Below are 23,040 nucleotides of genomic sequence, written 5' to 3'. Positions count from 1 at the left end.
AGGAGGCGGATCAGTTTCCTTCTCTCATTGAGAAAGAGGATTGGAAGGCCGGGCGTATAAAGCCGCGCAGAGAGCGTGAAACAAAGCAGTCGGATCGGAATTGGACTTGGGAAGCGCCGTGCGGAGTCAGGCATAAAACTTGTCGGAGGAGAGGAATGAGCCTGCTCCTCTAGCTCTCCTCGTCTGCGCGGCGCTTCAGGGGTTCCCACCAGCCTTGCGATTTATTTTTATATATCTGCTTTTTATAGAAAAAGAAATATATATATATTTTCCTCTTAAGTGAAAATTTCTGTTTCGAGCGAAAATAAGGCAAGATCAATGAAGGAGAGAAGAGCCAGCCAGAAATTATCCAGTAAATCTATCATGGATCCTAATCAGAACGTGAAATGCAAGATAGTAGTGGTGGGAGACAGTCAGTGTGGGAAAACCGCGCTGCTGCACGTCTTCGCCAAAGACTGCTTTCCCGAGGTGAGTGTGGCCCGCCGGGGCTGCGAGGAGGGGGGCGGCCCGGGGATCCCCGCGTCGAGGTGGGTGTCCCCTGACTTTCCCCCCTTCACCCGTTTTTCTTTTTTTCGCCCGTCTTTCTCACCATTTACTACTTTCCCTTTGCCCGGAAAGGGAAAGTGGGCTGGAAGCGTTGAGGGGTTGGGATGCGCCTGCACGCTCTGCTGCTAGCTTCTGAAACTTGTGCGGTCCTGTGTGCAGAATCTGGGGTTGGGAGATTTGGATCCTCGGGTCTTGGAGGATCCGGGTGGGGCGAGAGGGAAGTTAGGGGTTTCGGAAAGGGTCCGCGTGTTCAGTGTGAGATCTGGTGGGTGCGGGTTTTGGGGTTTCGTTTTTCAGTTGGAGAGTTGGGAGGCGATTATCAGAGGGTGTTCTGCGGGTGTCGTGCATTTTAAGATAACCTCTTTGCCCTCTTTTTTTCCCCTGTCCATCTTGTCCAGAATTACGTCCCTACGGTGTTTGAGAATTACACGGCCAGTTTTGAAATCGACACACAAAGAATAGAGTTGAGCCTGTGGGACACTTCGGGTAAGAGAGTCATCGGACCGCGTGGCGCTCGGGCGGGTTTCCAGCCGCTCAGGGGTGCGCGGCGGGTAGCGGGACTCCGCGCCTGGCACGCTCTCAGCACGGGCCAGCGCGCCACCAGCGCTCGCTCTGCGCCGCTCCTTTAACTTTGCTTCTTACGAGGGATTCCCTGCTGGGTGAAAATTGTGTCCCTTCTGAGTGGGGGTGGGGGAACGACATTGGGTCGGGGGAAAGCTGTGGGAAGAGAAGGGCGCTCTTTGCCCGAGGGGTGACCCAGTGGTAGAAAATGCTTGTAGCCGGGTGGCCGCGGAGCTGTGCCCGAGTCGTCTCGGGGCGGCCAGGAAGGCCAAATGTTAGGGGCATGCGTGTGCCGCCTTGGAATCAACTGGCTCTCGGATGCGAGCGCGCCCCTCCAGGATCTAACGTGCTGCTTGGTGTGTAGGCGGGGAGCGCGGAGAGGGTGGTGGGAGGTGGGAGAAAATCCCCAAAGCAACGCAGTTACTGGCGGATTCCGCGCTTGGGGAGAGAGTAAAGTGAGCGCAAGCAGCCGCGGCGCTCGTGACGCCTACTGCTTGGAATGCGCTGGCGGCGCGGGCAGCACCCGGCGGGGCGGTCGCCGGGCCTCCTCTCCGAGCTGCCGGCCGGCCGCCCGCGCCGCTTCGGTGCCGACCGGCAGATCCGAGCCTCCCCCACCCCCGTGATCACTTGGTGTCCCCCGGCCCACGCCATTCCCTCCTGACCCATTGCATCACCCTCCTCCAGTCTACAAGGCGGGCCGTCCTATTCGCCTTTGACCTTCCCGTCCAGTTGAATTATTGGTATGGTGAATTATTTTCAAGGGTCTGGGGTTCAAGGCCGGGTTATCGCCTTCCCACGGGCCCACCCACCAACCTGGCGCGCGATGGAAGGGAGGGCCGGTTACAGCGCGGAGGGGAAGGCTTCCCCGCGCGGCCGTTAGGGGTTCGGGCTGGGCCAGGCGCGGTGGGGGCGGGAGCATCCCCGGGAACCTCCGGCTGGAAGCCAGGCACCCGCCGCCCCAGCCTGCGGTGCCTGGCGGCGGGGTGCCATTCCCAGGAAGGGCGTAGCCTCTGGAGGAGGAGGACGAGCCAGTGGGAAGGCCGGGTGAAGGCCCCTGAGCTTAGGTCTGGGAGTTTATCAGGGAGCTGGGCTGCCGCGGGTGAACCGAGCCAAATCCCGGGTGAAACTAGGGAGGAGAAGCACGCGAGTGCCAGCACGCAGGCTTTGCTGTTGAGCGGGGAGGCCCGCGAGGTGAACCTGCGCTCAGTTGGGAGTGGCCTCGTGGAGGTGCTTCTGGGCTGTGCGAGCTTCCCACAGCCCCCGACTTTAACCTCTGTAGCCCCCGAGGGACGCAGGAGATTAGAGAGCACAAGGAAGAGACCTTGACTGACAGGGTCGCCGGAGGCAGTGCCGGCACAAAGGCAAGTGAGAAGTCTCGCTCGAGCGCCTCTCACGGTTGGTGCCAGATGCTCGGAGGGCTGCCGTAAGATATGCAGATTTTGTTTCTCCCTGGAGAGTCAGGCTCTTCCTGGAGCCTCGCCAAGGGTAGCAGAACCGGGACCTCACCGTGTTTTGTACTGAGGATTGCACACTCGAAACTATAGGGAAGGTGGTGATAGACGGAATTCTAGTATTTTCTCATTTCAGTAGTTTCCATCATCAGATTTGTACACAGCCTAGCACTTAATGGGCTCAAATTCCCAGACATATCATGGTATTTGTTACGCCTAGTGGGCAGGACAGCTGGTATGGTACCAATAATTAACACCGATTCTCAGCCCCCTCCCCCAGCCTGTTTAGACCTAATGCGTGATAAGAATTATTTAGGTATGGGGTCTGTGAGTCTGATCCAGTCGTTGATACAAAGCTATGTTTAGATTTAGCTACTGGTTACCACAGACTTCTGTATGCAGATTCTCTACCTCCCTGAGTCTCATTTCATCATCTAAAAAAAAAAGGACACAGAACCACATAATGTGCAGGATCTCTCCCAGCTGTATACTTCTTGGCTTTAGATCACCAGACAGGCAAGTCTTTTTGTTTCCAGGGATGTTGGTTGGCTTCAGCTCTTAGCCCCAGTGGATCTACCATCCCATCCTGCAGTTTTCACGACCTACAAAGCAAGCCAGGCTCTGAACAGAGCCACTGCTTTCTGGTGGATTGACGAAGGAGACACATTTGGGCAGGGAGGGGGCATGGGTGGGCTTATAGGAATATTGGGTTGTGCATCCCATCTCAAGCTTCAACAGTCACAGGACCACCAATGGAGATTTTAAATTAGGTGCCCAAAGAGCCAAATTGACTTTTTTTTTTTTTTGAAAGAAGAGAAAAGGCACATGTTTAACAAAGCCTAGAAAACAAAATGTGGGCAGTTTATAGTTGGAGGCTCTGCTTCACATGTGCAGATAAATATCACTTCATATAATTTCAAGTATTTAATCCAAACTACAGTTTGTGGTCTCTGCACACATAGCATCATGCCTTGCACACAGTAGTCACCCAATAAAATCTGTTGAATGAACAAATGAATAATCATATGCATCGTTTCCAAGGAGATGAGATTCCCTGACATTTATTACCACTGAATTACCTGTGCACAAAGAATGGCAGCTTTATAAATATTGCCTTTCATCAAATTAAAGATAATCACCTGAAATGAAGTCTGTAGTGAAATAATCACTTCTATTTTTGTTTAATGAAACAAAACCTATGCATATTTAACTCAAATATAAAGGTTTGAAAAGACTGTGATTAAGAAAATATCACACAGCAAAATTATCCAGTAATGAAATCTTAGTCCAAATTTAGATTGAGTTTTATACATAATGGAAAAAAGGCATAAAGGTATTATTTAGAATCCCATTCTGTTGTTTGTGAGGCGAAATGTGAGTTAATTAAACACAGTCATGAAGCATTGCCTGGATTCTAGGAATAGACTGTTTCCACCAAAAATGAGTGAAATACATCTAGCAAGAACTGTTGCATCAGCAACTAATCATTTCAAGTATCTTTAACCGTTTTTCATTTCATCTCAAGCTTTTCATGGCAAATTTCTGAACAGGATTATTTGTTGACAAACATTTGACATTTTCTTTGCCCACTAAGACATTTATTTAGTTTGGGTTGTGAAAATAATTGTGTATGCCTGATGCCTCTTGATACATTTATTTTTTCCAACTGCTATCAGTTTAACTCTGGAGAAGAGATCCAAGCCAAGTGTCTAAAGTCCTAAATGTCAGATTGCTTTTTCCCCTTCTAGAACTATGTGAAAGTTAGAGGGAAAATGAGGCATGTAACTTCTCCTACATAGGGAGAGAGATGGCATAAACTTTGTCCTTTGAATGGCATTCACATCCTGCTTAGCCTCCTAGCAGACATTAGGAGATGGAAGCTGTTCTCATATCCGGTTTCTGTACTTGGACAGCTTCTCATAAGGGGGTCTCCTTTTCCCCCCAGCAGCATACGATTATGTACAGGCAGAACTCTGCTGGGTGTAGGAAAGAACATCAAGTGGAATTAGGATTTGTGGGGCCTCGTTGCACCAAGAGAAAAGATAATTCATTCCCTACTTTCTGAGGCACAGTAATGTATAGTCTCATTTTCTCTCTCTCTCTTTCCCTCTTCCTTTCTGCGCCTACTATGTGCAGGGCTTCTCTCAGGCCTTAGAGATACAGAGTTCATTAAAATATGGTCCTGCCCCTAAGACACATACAGTCCAGGTAAGGCAGAGAGTGGGGGGAAGGAAGCTCTCCCCACTTAGTGTAGCTCACATGCAACCTATGATGAGCCAATTTTGTCAGATTCTTGAGCCCAAGTGCCCTTTCCATCTGATTGCTGTGGATTTCCCTTGTTAGGCATCCCTAATGCTGATAGATCTTCTAGATCCTCAGGCAGGAAACTTTTCCCGCCGCCCCCAAGGCACACACCAATTAAAGAAGCAGCCACAAATGGCACTTTGCCAGTCGATTTCTTATGGCTGCTTAAAGTTATTCCAGCCCCCCGAAAAGGAAACAGTTTGAAAAGATACATGCACCCCAATGTTCATTGCAGCACTGTTTACCATAGCCAGGACATGGAAACAACCTAAGAGTCCATCAACAGTGGAATGGATAAAGAAGATGTACATGTATACAATGGAATATTACTCAGCCATAAAAAAGAACGAAATAATGCCATTTGCAGCAACATGCATGGACCTAGAGATTGTCATACTGAGTGAAGTCAGACAGAGATAGACAAATATCATATGATATCATGTATGTGTGTAATCTAAAAAAATGGTACAAATGAACTTATTTACAAAGCAGAAATAGAGTCACAGATGTAGAAAACAAACTTATGGTTACGTGGGGGAAAGTGGGATGGGGAGGGATAAATTGGGAGATTGGGATTGATCTATACACACTACTATATATAAAATAGATAATCAACAAGGACCTACTGTATAGCACAGGGAACTCTACTCAATACTCTGTAATGGCCTATATGGGAAAAGACTCTAAAAGAGTGTGTATATGTATATATGCAACTTGTTCACTTTGCTGTACACCTGAAACTAACACAGCATTATAAATCAACTACACTCCAATAAAAATTTAAAAAAAAAAAAGGAAACAAAACCCTCTTATAAATAACGGCACTGTGACTCTTCTAAAAGGGAGGAGTTTTGACTACCTCTAAAAGGTAGGCTTTGGATGCAGTTCTATGATTTCTTGATTTTAATGAGAAATATTTCCTATTCCCTTTCATTGATAATAAGATGAGCATTTTGATTAAAAGTTGCAGAAATGCTCCTGTTGATTTTTCAAATTCACTCAGTGAGTTTCTGCAAAACAATGGGTAATGGTTTCAACATTTTGAAGTGATAAGTGAGACCAAAGTAGTCTTGTGCTTCAGAATCTGCCAGATTTGCCAAGCATAGAGGCAATTTGTAGCATGAAGCCAGTGTCTACTAATAATAGAAACTTTGTCATTTAAGGATCACCATATCTTTTCCTAAGTGATTTGATTGCAGTTTAATTTCAGCACATGTGATTTAGGGAGTAATAATCATTCATTTCAGCTTTTAACTAGGGCAAGTTAATGCACATTTTATTTAAGGCATATTGTTAGTTTCAAAATACTCAATTCAGCTGCTAATATTCGCCCACAATAACTATGCTGTTGCCTCATAAACATTCTTTTGAATCCTGTCCTGATACAAGGTTCTTTTAGGCCACGAGTGCTAAAGTTAGCACTTCCTGTACTCGTTTTTAGCAGTATTAACAGAGGATGTAGTATTCTTAGAGAAGAGAGGAAAATCTTAATTACTCATGGCCTGACTTTGAGGACAAACTCCTCTATAGCCATAAGTCTACCTATCAATATATTGTTATATTTATAGATCATACATCAGGTTTGAAGAATAGTCTCAGTGACAAGCACTCTTGAAATATTCCTTAACAGGGATGGAAATGTTTCAGCAATGTGGAGGTTAGTAAATAATTAATCCAGAAAAGCAGCATCAAAAGGATCACTCGTCCCTTTTTTGTGATTTAAGATGTAAATTAAAACATCAAGGCAAGACTTATAGAAATGATTGAAACCAGTAAACATTTTTTAGGGCATTCGGTGTGCATGAACTCTGCTAAAGGCTGTGGGAGAAGGGACAAGCCTGGCTAGGACAGTGCCTGCCCTCAAGGAACTCACTGTCTAGTACTTGTTTATAGGAGGCTGGGCCTGGAGGTTCTAAAGCTGGATTCACTTAGCAAGAAGATCCAAAAAAACTGTTGAAGGCTGCAGGCCCAGCCCAAGCCCCCTGACTTGTGACTCATCGAAGCCCACCACAATTTCTTCCTCATCTCTCGAAGTTGACTCAGTTCTTAAGAACTCTTTAACATCCCTCCCACTTGGAAACATGCTTACGTTGAATGACTCTCAGGGAGAACAAGATTCTGAAAGTTGAAGAATTTTAACTTAACCTTGTTAGAGAAAGGGGGAGAGCAAGAATTTAAGAAGAAGCCAAAGAAGCATGGGTGCTTGTGTTGTGAATATCAAGGGCAAAATTGCACAAAACCAGTTAGATCGTAAGGTAGTAATGAGCTCTAGGAGCTTACAGTTCCAAAGCCAGGTTCAACTCTTGAGTTTTCTCCCTGAAACTCTGTAAGAGATGTGGGTTAAAGGCAAAACAGCCCTGAGTTTGGATAGTGATTTCTAGGAAGAAATACATAAAACTGCATTTGGAGAATTGTCCACTGTGCAATGATTTCCATTGAAACTGTAGATCAAAAAAAGGAGGAAGATATAAATTCCCTTTCTAAGTTTATATCTGTGTCTAGATCTCTGTCTCTCTTTGTCTCTCTTTAATTTAAACCCCATTTAGTGCCAGGTTTTTTCCAATCTGGTTTCTTGCTAAGTTGCACATTTTCAGTGAGGCATCCAGATTGATCATTCTGATGCCACCTGAAATAACCAGATGTTTTCTCATTAATCCAGTTCTTTTGCATGTAGATGTGACACCAAGGACCAATAGTTCCTCCAACTAGCTCATGGTGTCTGGTGGTCCATGCCAAATGAATTACTTGTGTCTCAACCATTTTCTGATGCCCTTTAAATGTCTCCTCAGTTACTCTATATTGCCAGCTTTACTCAGAGACCCCCTTGACATAACAGAAATTTCACTGGCATGAACGTAAGCTGCCTCAGAAGTCCAACCAGGTGTTGTGCACATTAGCTTTGAAACATGAGCCTGATGACATAGTATGTGGCAGGGCAGATTCACTCATGGGTTATTACTGAATGATAATGTAATTTTTTTAGATGTATACATGTCTACTCTTATCCCTGAAATTCTGTGACTTACTATAGTTCCACTTTAAGTAAAATGTTTTGATTCTTATATTTTTAAAGTATCTCAGTAAGATTGGGAGTTTAACCCTAAACCTTTATTTAAAGCTCAAAAATAGTCTTATTTCTACCTCTTTGACTTTCTGTACAACTACGTATCTGCATTGTTCCCGGAAATTGAAAATACTGATTCTTTTCTTAGTAGCAACAGAGAAATGCCCCCAAATTTTCATAAAATCTGTTTATAATTTCTGTTAAGCTGAACCTATAGAAGAAACAAATAAAATATCCTTCTTGGCAATACTTGTTGCATATTTGAGGGCCTGGTGCCTGTAGTGCAGACTGCTTGGAAAAAGAGTTCAACAGTCTTATACTGAGCCAGACCCGAAGTTCTGCCTGGACTTGATTCACATTCCTGAGATGATTGCTGATTTGGAGCTTTCACTCTGAGTGGAGATGGCATGACGAAATGGAATCTTGTAATAACTGGGCAGATCATCCACATGGTAACTGCTGTTGGGTACAGGTGTTCTCTTGGTGATCACTAAAAATACCAAAAGTTAATATATTTTCTCTCCCCAAAATATGCAGTATCCCTGATTTTATTGTTCTAGGTAGGAATTTCTTATGGGAGAAAGAGAAGTTGTTCAATTTAAGGTTCAAGTAAAAGAAGTTGTATTTATGAAATAGTCAACTAGAGTTTTCAGTTCTGAAGTTCCTGTAAAGCCTCCCAGTGTTTGAACTCGTTTTGCAAAAGGTTCCCCAAAGCCTCCCTTTTGGGCATGAATCTTCTTACATTTAATTATGTACATATATGGTGTGTTCTCTGTCTTTGTGAAGAGATGACTTAAGCAGACAGGTATGTGTCTGCAGAAGTAGTTTCTGGGTGAGGCACTTTGTGACCATTCTTGGGCTGGAAAGACTGCTCTCACACAGAATTAATGATCTTGAAGACAAAGATGGGTAGACCTGAACAGTTTCAGAAGCCTTTTGGAACTTTGCTGATGTTTGCCAAACTCAAAGGACTCAAAGAACCTCACACGGCACTATTCCAGTCTCCACCCAAGCAAAGCTTGTTCTTTGTGGGGTTTGGGAGCACACATTTTGCATATGTGGTGTCATCGTTTCTTTACAGTGTGGAACTTCTTGAAATTTTCCTTTTGATGATCTGATGGTTAAATAGAAAGGACCTTGGAATAGTGCTGGGTGCTTAAAGTTACACAAAGTATAAGAGAAATGCTGCATCTGAGAACTACCATGTGCAAGAAAGCCTATTCCACATGGTGAGAAAGTTTTATTTGACAAGCAAAGCTCAGTACCTAGACTAACTGACTTTAGATCTAGTACTTTCTTGGGTACTAGAGTACATACTATATGTATGTCAGTACCTACTAGATACTGCAGTTAAAGTTCAGTTCTTTTCTACATAATACACAATTATTCAGTGTTCTTTCTTGCCTTGTGGTTAGTTCTATAGTTACCTTGGAAGCTTTTCACATGCATCTTTAAAAAAATCTGTAGAAGTTAATATTTTACTGTTTGACTTAACAGAATGCTGTAAGGCTTTTCTGGAGGGATGGAGGAGTGAGGGGCAGGTACTGTTCCTGTCTCATCGACTTGCTTTCTGCTTCTTCCTTTGGTGTCACTTCTCCCTCCCTGTATTGCTTTTCACTTCATAGGGGCATTCCTGGAATTCCTCTTTATTTTTTCTTGGGTGACAAGTTAGCCCCGCATGCCTGTGTTCACACCATGCACCCTCAAGCTTTGCTTTGCTTCCTTGCTTTGTGCGGTAGCTTGGGCTTTATAGGCAAGAATTCCAAGCGCTTAAATGCAGAGTAAACACTTGCAAGTTACACTGGATTCACCCTCCCCACCACCACCCCGGGTCCCACACCCTCCCACACCCTGCCCGAAGGTCGTGCTTAGCCGATGGATTGTTAGATTCTTCCTGGGAGGACAGTTCTTTTATCATTCTCTATCAGTTTTCTTTTTTTACTCTGAAAAAATACAGACCATGGATTTTTCTATTCAAAGTTTTAACCATGCCCTATCAAAAAATATAATGGGGTGTCCCTGGTGGCGCAGTGGTTGGGAGTCCACCTGCCGATTCAGGGGACACGGGTTCGTGCCCCGGTCCGGGAAGATCCCACATGCCGTGGAGCGGCTGGGCCCCTGAGCCATGGCCGCTGAGGCTGCGCGTCCGGAGCCTGTGCTCCACAACGGGAGAGGCCACAGCAGTGAGAGGCCCACACACCGCAAAAAAAAAAAAAAAAAAAAAAAAAAAAAATATATATATATATATATATATATATATATATATATATATAATGAATAAGTGGTCTTGTTCGTTTAATGACAAATTACTCTTGTGGTTAGTGGTTGGGCAAATTATGCTTATAACTAATAAATGTGGAGATCAGTTTTATTACTACCTTTGGACACTTGTGGATCTAAAAGCGCTGTTCATTAGCAAAAGTAATAGGACAGATCAAAGTGTCACTCCTAATTAGATCTTGTTAAAGCTCTTAAAAATTACTTATGTACCTCAACAAGCAAGGTGGCATATTTCTCATGAACCTTAATATATATATATTTAATATGTATTTTCATTCAAAACATTGAACCAAATAAAAACAAAAGCAGGATCAAACCTCCATAAGAATTTGGTTTCAGTTGCAAACTCCACTTCATTTTAAAAGTCAGGCCAGTACCTACATTTTGCAGATATTTGGGTACACCCACTAAGTACAGAAGGCAGTTCCCTTGATTCCAGGAAGCAGGAGTCTCCAGCAGTGACAGAGGGCTGAAGAAGACAAAGCCACATCCCCTTTGTGGCCATAAAATGGGAGGGGGAGAGAAGCCCAGTACACAAAGGGAGGGGTTTTCTCTGCAGCCACGTGGTGGCTTGGAAGTTAACCATTCCTCTGGATTTTCCCAGTAGTTCGAATTTTAATTACTCTATTTTAGCACCCTTGTAATTCTCCAACTGTCTTTCCTGAATTTTGTGTCTGGAAAAGATGGTTTTCACTGTTATGTAGAGTAGTCTTAGGTCAGAGATCAGCAGTGTGTACTTACTTTCATCTTAGTCAAAGATTATGTCCTGAAGGAATAAGGCACCTGGAGAAGCCTGTCCTCCAAAGTTCAGGTCTGCTGGAGACTGGAAAATATCCACAGCGAGATAGTTTTCTTCCCAATGGGAGTGATTTCCAAGAAGGGAGATCTCTGAAACCTAGTTAGGCTTCTGACATCCTGAATTGTTGGAACACTGTGACTTTCTAGGTTTGGGGTCAGGTCATCTCCTGCTAACTTGGAAGAGCGGAGGAAATCCTTGTGTATGTGTCTGGTATTTGGATTTCCACTCTATGGTCTGGAATTTTCTGATCCATGTTTGGAAAAAGAGATTCCCCAATAATTACAGCAGAAGCTGTGTCCAGGTTAGACTTTGGACACGGAAACAGAAGCTGCAATTCAGAAAGTCTGAACTTCACAGAACAAATATGGAAATGCCAGTGTATCCATGTATAGTGATAAGCCATCTCATTTCTGATCCTCTCAAAAATGTTGAAGTTAATGAACTATTTTTCTTGTAACCTCAGATTTTTTTTTTTTTTTTGAGTGGCTGAGAAGGCAGCAGCCACAGTGTGTCATTTTCAGAAAACAGCCTTTCAGAAACAGCCTATTCTTATAGGCCTTACTATTTAAAATGGCTTTTTTTTTTTTTTAACTTTAAACCCTTTAAGCTTTTGGAAAGTATCTTTTTGTTGTCGGTCTCTACTCCATCAGGGTCCTGATTCCAGATGTGGGCAGGGAGCTGCTGTAGCTCAGGACAGATTCTGGCTTAGTTGGTCTATATTTATTCACACTTTTCTTCCTGATTCCTAGAACATTTCCCTTCCTTCTTGCTTGGTAGACACACCTGGCTTGAAGTTGTCACTTTCCATCCCTAAAGCAGCTGGTGAAAAGGCCACAACATTCCTGGGGTTGCTAAGTGAATGCTAGAAACCCACAATATCCTGTGAAAAGAGGATGATGAACCCTAACTACGGACAGTAATTTTGAGATCTCAAGAACAGCCTCCTGAAAAATTTTGTTTTGATAGAAATATAAAAGATTATTTGAAAAGCTTCTTTAGTTCTTTCTCTTTCCCTGACTTTGACTTTTGAGGTTTTGATTTATCAGGGGACAACATGTCATGTTTTTCTGCTAGAAATGGAAGGTGATGTCAAAATGAAATTGGGTTTCAAAAAGTCTGGTGGCTTAGATTTTTTTTCTCTATTCTGGAGTCAAATTATATATATATATATATATATATATATCTATATATATATATATATATATATATAGATATATATATAGATATATATATAGATATATCTATATATGTATAGATTCCTAGTAAAATGATTTCATGTTGTGCTTGTGAAATGTCAGTATACTGAAAATGATTTTTCAAAAAATAAATAGCATGGCAGGCTGTTATTTAATTTTATAGGCACACCATTTTATAATAACTGGCCTCATGCAATTGCCCATCCTTTGGGATTTTTAAAAGAATGGAAGAAATTTCCTAAACGACCAGAGGGGGTTCTGTGGTTAAATTAATTGGCTGGTAACTTGAACCTTTAGGGAACTCTGGATTTAACTCAGGCTCAGATCCTTGGATCATGCCTTGATGTCACTCCCAGAGATGGGAAAGTGTAAAAAGGTGACAGGATCCAGTATGGCATTTATTACATTTTTTGGTTGTAACAGGAAGAGAGTCTATACAGAGTTTGGGGATAAGTTTAAGTAAGCAAGCTCAAAGGTCATGGCTTATACAAACTTGTAACTTGGAGATAGGGTGGTGCTGATGAGGTTCACGATGGTTCTCTTTGTGTGGCTGAACCCACCCTTTTCCTCCCTCCCCCATTCTCCATTGTACTAACAGAGTGATCTTGAATATCAGGCTCTTTCCCAAGAAGTAGCTCCGGTGACTGTGCTTGCTTTCCATAGCAATAGCACGGCCATAGCCACAGTTAAGACTTCTTGATCCGTTACTAAGTGACAGGCACTGCCCAGGTTTATTGAATCCCAGGTAGGTACTGTTGTCATCTTCCTTTCGTGAGTGAAGAATCGGAGGCACAGAGACCTGAAGCCACCTGCCCCCGTCTTGCAGTGGTGGAGGTGGATTTGCACTCCAGACCATCTGCTTCCAGATGCTTCTACCCTTCACCTAGATGCCTTCGGGCTCTACTCTTTGAACTGTGCAGATTTCAACTTAAGATCCTGGCTCCTCTCCTCGAATTTAAGTCAGATACAAGTGAGGTTTCCTTGTCTTCTAGTAGAAATGAATATAGTACTACTCGGCTTTTGTTTGCTTTCTTTTCCAAGAATTAGAGGAGGTGGGAGCCATGTGACCATCCAAGGATTCAACTCAAAAGGGCAGAGTTCATGCATGACAGGCAAAGGGGATATTCATCTGAAAACGTGTGTTTCTTTGTTTCTTCTCAGGTTCTCCGTACTATGACAACGTCCGGCCCCTCTCTTACCCAGATTCAGATGCTGTGCTGATTTGCTTTGACATCAGTAGACCAGAGACTCTGGACAGTGTCCTGAAAAAGGCAAGTGCTGGGGAGTGATGACGCAGATCAGTACTGGCCCAGATATAAAGTAGAAACATGTGGTTGGCTGGGAGCTCAAACACTGCAGTTAATTCCCTGCTGTATGTTTTGTAACTAAAACACTGAAAAGGACACTCTCACATTATAACAGGGTTTCCACTCCTATGTGTCCCAAGTTTTGATGATGAACCTGCTCAACATTTTATTTCATTTTAAGAAACGAAATACCCTTTGAAGAGCCTCTGCGTTCATCCTTTGGGTGGCAGTGGGACAGCTAAAAATCCTGATGCTCCGTTACTGCTAAGTGTGTCTTCCTTCTTTCCGTCCTTCATTCACCCTGTAGCTTGTGCTTTACTTTACAGGTTTACTTTTGACCTCAATTCAGGGATTGAAATGAATGCAGTAATAGCTGTTTTAGTAAAGAAGCTGTATTTCAGTAGGGATGTTATTTATTAGAAACAGAAATAGAATAAATAGGGGAGGAATAGGGGTGTGTTTACAGACATTAGACCAGGTGATGTCAGATACTAGTAAACACAGTCGTGTACACGTGTCACAGATGATATCACATAGCTAGTTTCTAGAGGCAAAGGTAGTGAGGTTCTGTAGGTGGGGAAGGAAACTGAGGAAGCTCTGGATGGAACCCAGGGGAGGTCAGGAGGAAGGCACCCTATGGCAGGTGGGTCACAGGTCCTGGGGAGGCTGGGGGGGGGGGCGGGGGGAGAATTCCTCGGGCTCCGCCAACCTAGGACTAAGCCTCCGCGTAGGTAGAGAAAGGCATATGCCCGTCCAAGGACCAGCGTGTATTAGCCTCTAGCTGACTTCTCAGTCCTGGCCTGAGTGCTGTGGGGTTTTGGAATCAGACCTTCCCTAGAGCCCCCTTCTCCTCCATGCGCTCAGGCTTAGTCAGAGGATGTGCTTAAGAGCAAGGCAGTGTCCTCGTATTTTGTGTGTTTTTACTGGTTTGTTTTTCCCTATCATGTTTGACTGCTGGGCTTGTGTGTCATTAAGAAATTAGGATTTGAAGGTTAATCATCCCCCTACCCCATCTCTTTACTAAACATGACAAATATAGTTAGTTCAATGAAATATGAATTTCTTAAAAGATTAAAGACTCTTTTTAGCTTTCAATTTTGAGTAATGTTTGTATCTAACACAAATAATGCAACTGTCAGATTCTGGCAGGAATACACCTTTCCTGCCTTCGGTGCTTGTGAATAATTGCTAGACATGGGGCAGGCCAGAGCCATCACACAGCTGAAGAACAACATAACAACGTGTCTCTTGCTTGTCTGTAGATAAAAGAGACTGCTTATTTACTGGAGTTCTTACTTGCTGTAGTATCGGGTTATGCATAATTTATGATGAGAAGCCTCGCTCCTGTTTTATTTTGCTTTTGTCTGCTAAGACCAAATGTGTAGTGACTTTGGCCTTAGAGATATTAATGAGTGTGTTTTACATTTGTGTGAGGTTTAAGGCTCATGATAATCCCTGCTATGGTTTGTCTTGATTAATTGAATCCTTTAAGTCCTTGAATATCAAAGAGGTTACGGTGACTTAGAGCTGGAGAGATCTTATTCTTTTTTTCAATTCACCTTCTAGTTCTTACTCCAATGTCATCTAGCACATGATAGACGCCTCTAAATAGTGCTGGAAAGAAGGGAGGGAGGGCGGGAGAGGGAGGGGGAGGGCGGGAGGGAGGAGTTGCTGGATAGATGATGCTCTTTTGGAAAGTATGTATTATTCCCTTCAACCCACGGGTGTACTTTGGACTAGAGTTCATTGCCCACAGTTCTAGATCTGGAGATGTCTCCTCTAGAGGTCTTTTAAATACCTCCTGCAGGATGTCACTTTTATCTAGTATTATAGACATGACTTCATCACCCCCACTCTCTCGTGAATTCCTTTCCAGAAGACTCAGCTACATCTCCGTCATCTCTGTAACCACCACAGTGTTTAGTAGAGCACTGAGTACGTATCTGTGAATGTGGGCAGGGAGAGGCAGGTGCGGACTCCCGATCTCAGCCCCTGAGCCGAGCTCTCCTGTGAACACTCTGAGCTCCTGACTCTCACCCTGATGGTCATCTCAAGCTTGAGGAAGTGAAACCACAAAAAGTCATCCATTTGCTCTTTAAGAGGACAATTGGAATTCCCTGCCGGGCATTTCTGGAGGTTCTAAGAGTTCTTGTTGAGTCATGAAACAACTAGCCAAAGTAGACTAAATTAATAACTTACGTAATTTAAGACTAACTCAAGGACATATGAGCCATGGGACCAGATGCCTCCCTGATAACCTGAGATGGGCCTTTGCAAATGTCATGGTGTTTGTTGATTCAGCCACACCAATGGAAGCTCCTTAAAGGCAGGACATTCTGTTCTATTAACTCCATCTCCAGTCTCTGAAATCTCAGTAGAGATTTCAGCACATGGTGGCTGCTCAGTCTTTCTAGGTGGGATTAGTGAATGTACGTCTGTGCTTGCGCTGGCTCTGCCTTATTCCCAGTCCTCCATGCTGGGAAGTACCAGCTCAACATATCTGAGGATGTAGTCACTTGTTAGAATATATAATTATTCTTAAGGCACTTTTATCTTTCAGAGATACCACAATAATTAAGAAATTGCCTTATTTACTCTCTCACAACACCCAACAGGTCTCTTGCAGTAGGGACAGTTAATGAGTCACACAGAAGAAGAATATGGTTCCCTAATGGATCCACTTTAAAAAGCAGTAACATTTAATGTCTACGTAGAAGATAAATGCAAGTTTGCTTCTGCATCTGAAGTGACAATTTCTTTTAAATGTCCTTTTTGAGTCCCATTTCCAATGCCTGCCAGTGGAGAACTTGTTTTCCACTTTATGGATGCCAGCACTTTGTTAATTTTTCATCTTCTTTTCCCCCCCATAGTGGAAAGGTGAAATCCAGGAGTTTTGTCCCAACACCAAGATGCTCTTGGTCGGCTGCAAATCTGATCTTCGGACAGATGTCAGTACATTAGTAGAGCTCTCAAACCACAGGCAGACCCCAGTGTCCTATGACCAGGTACGTATGTAGTCAGTGGGCACACATAGATTTTAGAATGTCAGAAATGGAAAATCATTCATAGTAAATAAAATAAAAAGTAGCTGCTTTTCTAAAGGCTCAACCCAGGGGTCAAGGCCAGGCGCTAGCCCCTTTTTTTCCTAAGATGCAGTTGAGTACCATGTGTCCAGGTCGTGACCATCTGTAAACACAGATGAGAAGGGCTGGTGTTTCTGTGCCTCTGCCTTCACAGCAACTATCCCAGCCCCTTCCTGGCAGCCCATTGCTCAGATTAATGTAAAAACTGCCAAGTGAGCACCAAAGTGATCTGGGAAAAGGTTTGGCTGAAATTGTGGTGATACTTTGATTCTGGACTCTCTCAAAAAGCTTTCCAGTATTTATTTAGCAGTTGACTGTGTAAGGATTCATTGTGTGTGTGTGTGTGTGTGTGTATACATAAGACGCGTTTGGGAAAAAAATCCTTTAAAATGTGAAATGCTCTGTCATTCGGTAGGGGACTCACATGATATTTGATCACTTGAGTGCAGAAACAATGGCTCATAGTCAACCCTCTGTATCTCTGCAACTCTCACTGGGTTTAAAGTGAAATAGATTTAAGAGAGAATGTGGTCAAAATCAGTAATACGCTTAAAGTATTACTCTTAAAGTTAATCTTATTTTACACTCAGCAACACAATACAATACTTTAAAAAGGCCATTGTCAGTAAAATACAGCACTCCAGAAAACTGTCTTTTAGAGTTTCATCATTTCTGCACGCATTTCCCTCAAACATTTAGAAAGGAGGAGAATTGGTTTCAGAAGTTCATTCTCTTAAAACTTACAACCAGATTCTAAAGAGAGTTCATGTTGAAACAGCTAGAATTTTATTTAGTATTCATCGCTTGACCATTCATACTGTGGTCTTCTTTGTCCTTCATTCCAATTAACAAAAATCTGGCTATGTAAATAAGTCATTTTGATGCACACATGCTTATTATTGTGTCCACTGGCTGTCTGGTCCACATTTAGAAATTACATATTTTGTGTCTCCTAAGTAAGTTGTAGATGCTAGAACAGTATTATTCCTTTCCTCAATTTATTTTGTCCCTAAGACATAATCATATATGTTTCAAAATTGATTCTAAATTCTCTTACCCCTGTTTTTTGTACAGCTTGTCTATTAGTCTTGGGTGCCATTTACACTCAAGAAAAGAGAAATTGAGTGCCCCATGAGGTGCTGGAACAGGCCCAAGGGACCAAATCACCCTGCCAGAGCATTTACATTCATGGTCTTCAGCTTTTTTACTCTCTTCCAATAGTAAGATTCTCTGGGTAATTCTTAGAATCACCCATACTAACTATTTGATGATCATGGCCCTTGTTTATTGATGACCCAATGACATTAGATCAGCCTTTAGCACCTCTGGGAAGTCAAGCAGTGTCTACTGAGTGATGATAATTGGACATCTTAGGATTGGGTCTTGGCTGCAAATATTTATGAAATAATAAATAAGGCAGTTCAAATGTAAAAAATTGTTTTTCGTGAATACTTAGAAAATTCGGTTAACATTAGAAACATTTTGCTCTGCATTATTTCATGGTGTTAGAAGACACACTTCCCCAAAGACTTATTGCTGATCACAGGCCCTTTTTTTGCTTCTCAGGGGGCAAATATGGCCAAACAGATCGGAGCAGCTACTTACATCGAATGCTCAGCTCTACAGTCAGAAAATAGTGTCAGAGACATTTTTCATGTGGCCACCTTGGCATGTGTAAACAAGACAAATAAAAACGTTAAGCGGAACAAATCGCAGAGGGCCACAAAGCGGATTTCACACATGCCCAGTCGACCAGAACTCTCCGCAGTGGCTACGGACTTACGAAAGGACAAAGCCAAGAGTTGCACTGTGATGTGAATCTCTGGTTATCTTTAATGAGGACAAGGAAACCTAGTGTGGAAAACACCACCAACAACAAAAAAAGGTGAAGTCTGAGCAAAGTGCACAGCCAAAGTCACGTATTCTGGAGGCTTAGGAGGCATTTGGAAGGATGCTCATCTTTTTGGAATCCTGTCCTTAGGTTCGGCATGTAGAACAAGCGGTGAGAAGTGAGTTCATTGAAGAGTTTTGAAGTGTGACTTGAAAAATATGCCAAAAAAGAGAGATTCAGATGGGCTAGAGGGTGAGGAGGAGGAATGCGAGTACCTCCAAGAAGAAAAACCACGCTCTGATTGGTGCTTGCGTTTTTGTTTTCTTTGTTACAATCTATTCATGGATCTCTACTTTGATTTAATTTTTAAGTGTTTTAATCTCCTTTACAAAAAGTATATATTAATACACCGTCCTCATTGGGGAACTGGCACTGTGACCTTAGCATTTAGTTTTCTAGAGGATGTGATCTAATTTCCTCCTAGCTCATCATTAAAATGGAAATTGTATCAGGACCCATGGGATATCCAGAGGAAAAGTTGGTGAGGCTTTGAAATCTTGCCATCCTGAAGATAGCTGAGCGAGATGGTTCTCAAGAAAGGCTTTTGCAGTCTTGCAAGATATGCAGACCAGCACTACCAAGATCGAATAGGTCAGCTAGAAAAAAAGTGTCAATTTTTATTCAGTCTGATGGTTCTGTTCATCCTTGTGATTGTCATTAAAAAGTGGTAAAGTGCTCAATGTGATATTTTTGTGTGCTGTTTAGAAAAGAGGGTGTGTGATTTTTTTTTTTTTTTTTTTGCCATCGTTGATAAAAATGCAAAGTCAAATAAAAGGTGTCTTGGTTTGACGTCAAGGAATGGTCCAAGGGGGAAAAAATGTAGGTACTATTTTCACCTGAAGAGATAACGAATGAAGGATAGTAGCAGAAAGCACAGTTTGTGAGTTAAGCCGTCTGGAATTAAGATACCAAAAGTACAAAGCAAAAAACCTCTTTTGGGATGAAGCTCCGAAGTTGGCAATATCTGATGATCTGTTTGTTTATTTCACTTTCTTTCAATGAACATGATGCAGAAGGACCCTCTGATCCAAGCTTTCGAGAATCCTTAGAGGAAAATTATGTAATATCAGTCCTGACACTATCCTAGGGTATTTCTAGAGAGTGATTGCTAAACCTCACTTAACCAGATTCCACCGAGGCCCGTGTTTGATACTTTATCACTATCGTTGCATAAAAGAGTCAGCATTTAAAATAGTTTACAGATATTTTTTGACCAGTTACTTTTAGAGCTTCTTTCAGAGAAGAAACCAGATCTGACCTTTTTATTGTTGGCGCTTGTTGAAACGAGCTTTCTTTCCAATGATAAAGCTTCATTTTTGAAGTGTTTGAAGCTGTGCTCCCATTCAATTGTGGCAGGAAGGAGATTAAGGTAATTACAACATTCAGTCTGTGTCTTACGAGCACTTTGTTTTGTCTCTGCAAGAAAATACCATTCCAGTCATTTCCCACGAAATACAGATATTTTACCAACATGCTATGCTTTGATTGATGCAGCATTATGCTTTGGGCAGTATTACGAAATAGCTGGCAAGTGCTTTCTGTATTTAAATATTGTAAAAAGAAAATAAGTTATAACTGTTATAAAGCAGAACTTTCGTTGCAGTTTTTTAAATGTTGAAGTCACTTTGTATGTTTGTTTGGTCAATGTTTCTGCAGTATTTATTAAAACATACTTTTTTTTTCTTCAAATAAAAAAGTAACCATGTCTTTGTCTAAATGTGATCTGCCTTTTATTACCTACTTCCTGATGTAGCTGTTTAGTTTTCTTTAATAGAGGTGATTGCAAGATCTGACCTAACATTTCCTGGGTGAGTAGGCCTTGGAATTTTTTTTTTTTTTTTTGCGGTACATGGGCCTCTCACTGTTGTGGTCTCTCCTGCTGCGGAGCACAGGCTCCCAGACCTGCAGGCTCAGCGGCCATGGCTCACTGGCCCAGCCGCTCTACGGCATGTGGGATCCTCCTGGACCAGGGCACGAACCCGTGTCCCCTGCATTGGCAGGCGGACTCCCAACCACTGCGCCACCAAGGAAGCCCAAGGCCTTGGAATTTTTTGATTTCTGGCAGAAGTCAGAGTTTCTTAGGGGAAGATAAATCTGTGTATCTAAAAGGTTTTCATGATGATTTCAGGTCCCAAGAAGGAAATGGAGTGTAATTAGACTAAGGGATTTGACCGTAAACAGAAAAGAGCCACGACATTGCCTAGGATTAATTTGTAGAAAATGTGGAACTTTCCTTCAACACTTTAATAATAAAACAGTATGATGCAGTCTCAGGTCACAGGTTTAATTCTGATGATGAGCCTAGTTTGCTACCCTGCCTGCTGGAGCCTCAAGCCACACTTCCTAAACCAGCATCCACCTTGCAACGCATGCTGTTGTTCGCAGAAGCCTATTGTATAGGTGACCCAGGACCCAGCTATTGCCACAATTAAGGGAAAGCAGCACAAGAAAAAGGAAAGCAAAAATGACCTTGTTTATTGTAGCAGCATCTCTAAATAACACAGGACAATACAATACAGGCTTCCCCAGTGGCCTGAAAGCTATAAAGTCAGCATGGAATAGCTTAGGATCAAGAGAGGCCTGGGTGCCCATAAACCCAGTCTTTAGCTAAGACACTTACACACAAGTTTTACAGAAATGTCCAAAGGTACTCCACGTGGAGTATCTCACAGCTATTCAGAAAAACTCAGCTACTTCTACACAGCTAAGTCCCTTCATATAAAAACTGCATCCTTGCTTTTTTTTAAATGGCTTTCAAAGTCTGAGGTACAGTGACTTGCTTGGGAATAATTCTCAGAAACACAAAGCAGAGGGAAAACCGAGGATCTAGCACAAGTGAATGAGTTAAAGAGCATTGACATTATGGATAGTCTTATAAAAAATTTTAAAAAGCACAGAATTACTGAAAATATTTGTAACTCATTCTTGTCGGCATGTAGTAAAGGAAATAAAAGTACTTTCGTAATCTTTGATGTTGAGTAACTTCTTAGGCATAATATCTAAATCAGGCTTGCAAGAAACTCGTCTCTCAACAATGACCGACACAGGAGAAAAAAACCAACAGCTGAGTTTCTGCTGACCTTGGCGGTATTTTATAGGTTGTACAGTAATGTTTCCCTCTGGTGAATTGTTCTTTTCCAGCAGCTTTAATTTGTTAAACCAAAAAGAAAAAAGTTGGTCTTCAGCCCTAGGCATGTATGCCTTCCTTTTCTCCTCTGACTTTTTGCTTCAGCAAACATTTCTTCTAGGCATTCTGTGAACATTCTTTTCTATTGATTAATGATCATGATTAATGCCTCTTTAAATACCAAAAAGTGATTTTCAAATTCTGAGTAAGAGTTTAATTGTGCCTCTCTTCTATTAATCTTTTTCAGGAACAGGAATAGCTGCTTAGAAGATTCTGGTTATTTCTAAATGTGCCTTAACTGCAAATTTAGAAATAACCCAGGGAGTTATTTTGTATTAGAAGGAATAAAAAAAGAATCGCCTCATCCGTTATGACTCCTGAAACTCTTAAAGCTGCATGTCCTTTTTTATGGGTTATTTTGACATTAGCATTCTGTTCTAAATCTCCTAGTTTTTATTTTTGTCCTTTCATTGGCCACATATTTATTGAGTGCCTACTATTTGCCTGCCACATTTCTAGGCTTGGCCCATAATCATGACCAAAGCAAAATCTCTGTTCCAGGGAGTTTATAATAGATTAGAGAGAGACAGTCACAAACAAACCATGATGCACCATGTCCAGGTGAGACCTCCATGGATATTAACTGAGTCATAGATAGTGGCTGGTGGAAAACATTCCAATATGTATCCAGGTACCAATGAAATAGCCACACGTTACACCACACTTATAATGCTATGATATGGTGGTGCAAAAGGAATTTTCAAGTGCATCCTAATGGCTGAGGTCCATTTACAGTGACTATGGAAGAGCAATGTGAATGTGAATGATGGATGCCCATCATCAATGTAGAATTTGTATAAGGACTTCAGATCTTTGTGCTTGGTTGGAAGTCCAAAAGGGGACTACATTACTATACAATCCATGGTTGGTTGAATCCAAGGATATGGAACCACAGGTATGGGGGAGCCGTGGATGTCGAGAGCCAACTATGAGTTGTATTTGATTTTTCAACTGAACCAAGGATGGGAGCTCCACCCTCCACGCTGTTCAAAGGTCAACTGTATTATAATATTATTACAGTATAAAATATAGGGACTTCCCTGGTGGCGCAGTGGTTAGAAGTCCGCCTGCTAATGCAGGGGACACGGGTTCGAGCCCTGGTCCGGGAGGATCCCACACGCTGTGGAGCGGCTGAGCCTGTGCGCCACAACTGCTGAGCCTGCACTCTAGAGCCCGCAAGCCACAGCTACTGAGCCCACGTGCCACAACCGCTGAGGCCCGCGTGCCTGGAGCCTCTGCTCCTCAGCAAGAGAAGCCACCTCAGTGAGAAGCCCGCACACCGCAGCGAAGGGTGGCCCCGGCTCACCACAACTGGAGAGAGTCCGCCGCAGAATCAAGGACCCAATGCAGCCAAAAATTAAAAAAAAAAAA

The 23,040-nt window shown here is 42.6% G+C and overlaps 1 protein-coding gene across 1 annotated transcript; it reads left to right on the top strand.

Annotated features, from left to right (window-relative positions):
• Positions 1–318: 318 nt before the first annotated feature.
• Positions 319–18,409, top strand: RND3 (Rho family GTPase 3; the record flags this gene model as incomplete). The annotated part of the gene is made up of 5 exons (XM_079709991.1): positions 319–468; positions 945–1,032; positions 13,363–13,472; positions 16,379–16,513; positions 18,158–18,409. The coding sequence occupies 5 exons, from the start codon at positions 319–321 to the stop codon at positions 18,407–18,409; spliced, it is 735 nt and encodes a 244-aa protein (XP_079566117.1).
• Positions 18,410–23,040: the final 4,631 nt, after the last annotated feature.

The sequence above is a fragment of the Hyperoodon ampullatus genome (assembly GCF_949752795.1).
Source record: "Hyperoodon ampullatus genome assembly, chromosome: 8".
Lineage (NCBI taxonomy): Eukaryota > Metazoa > Chordata > Mammalia > Artiodactyla > Ziphiidae > Hyperoodon > Hyperoodon ampullatus.
This window is presented reverse-complemented; position numbering and strand designations above follow the sequence as displayed.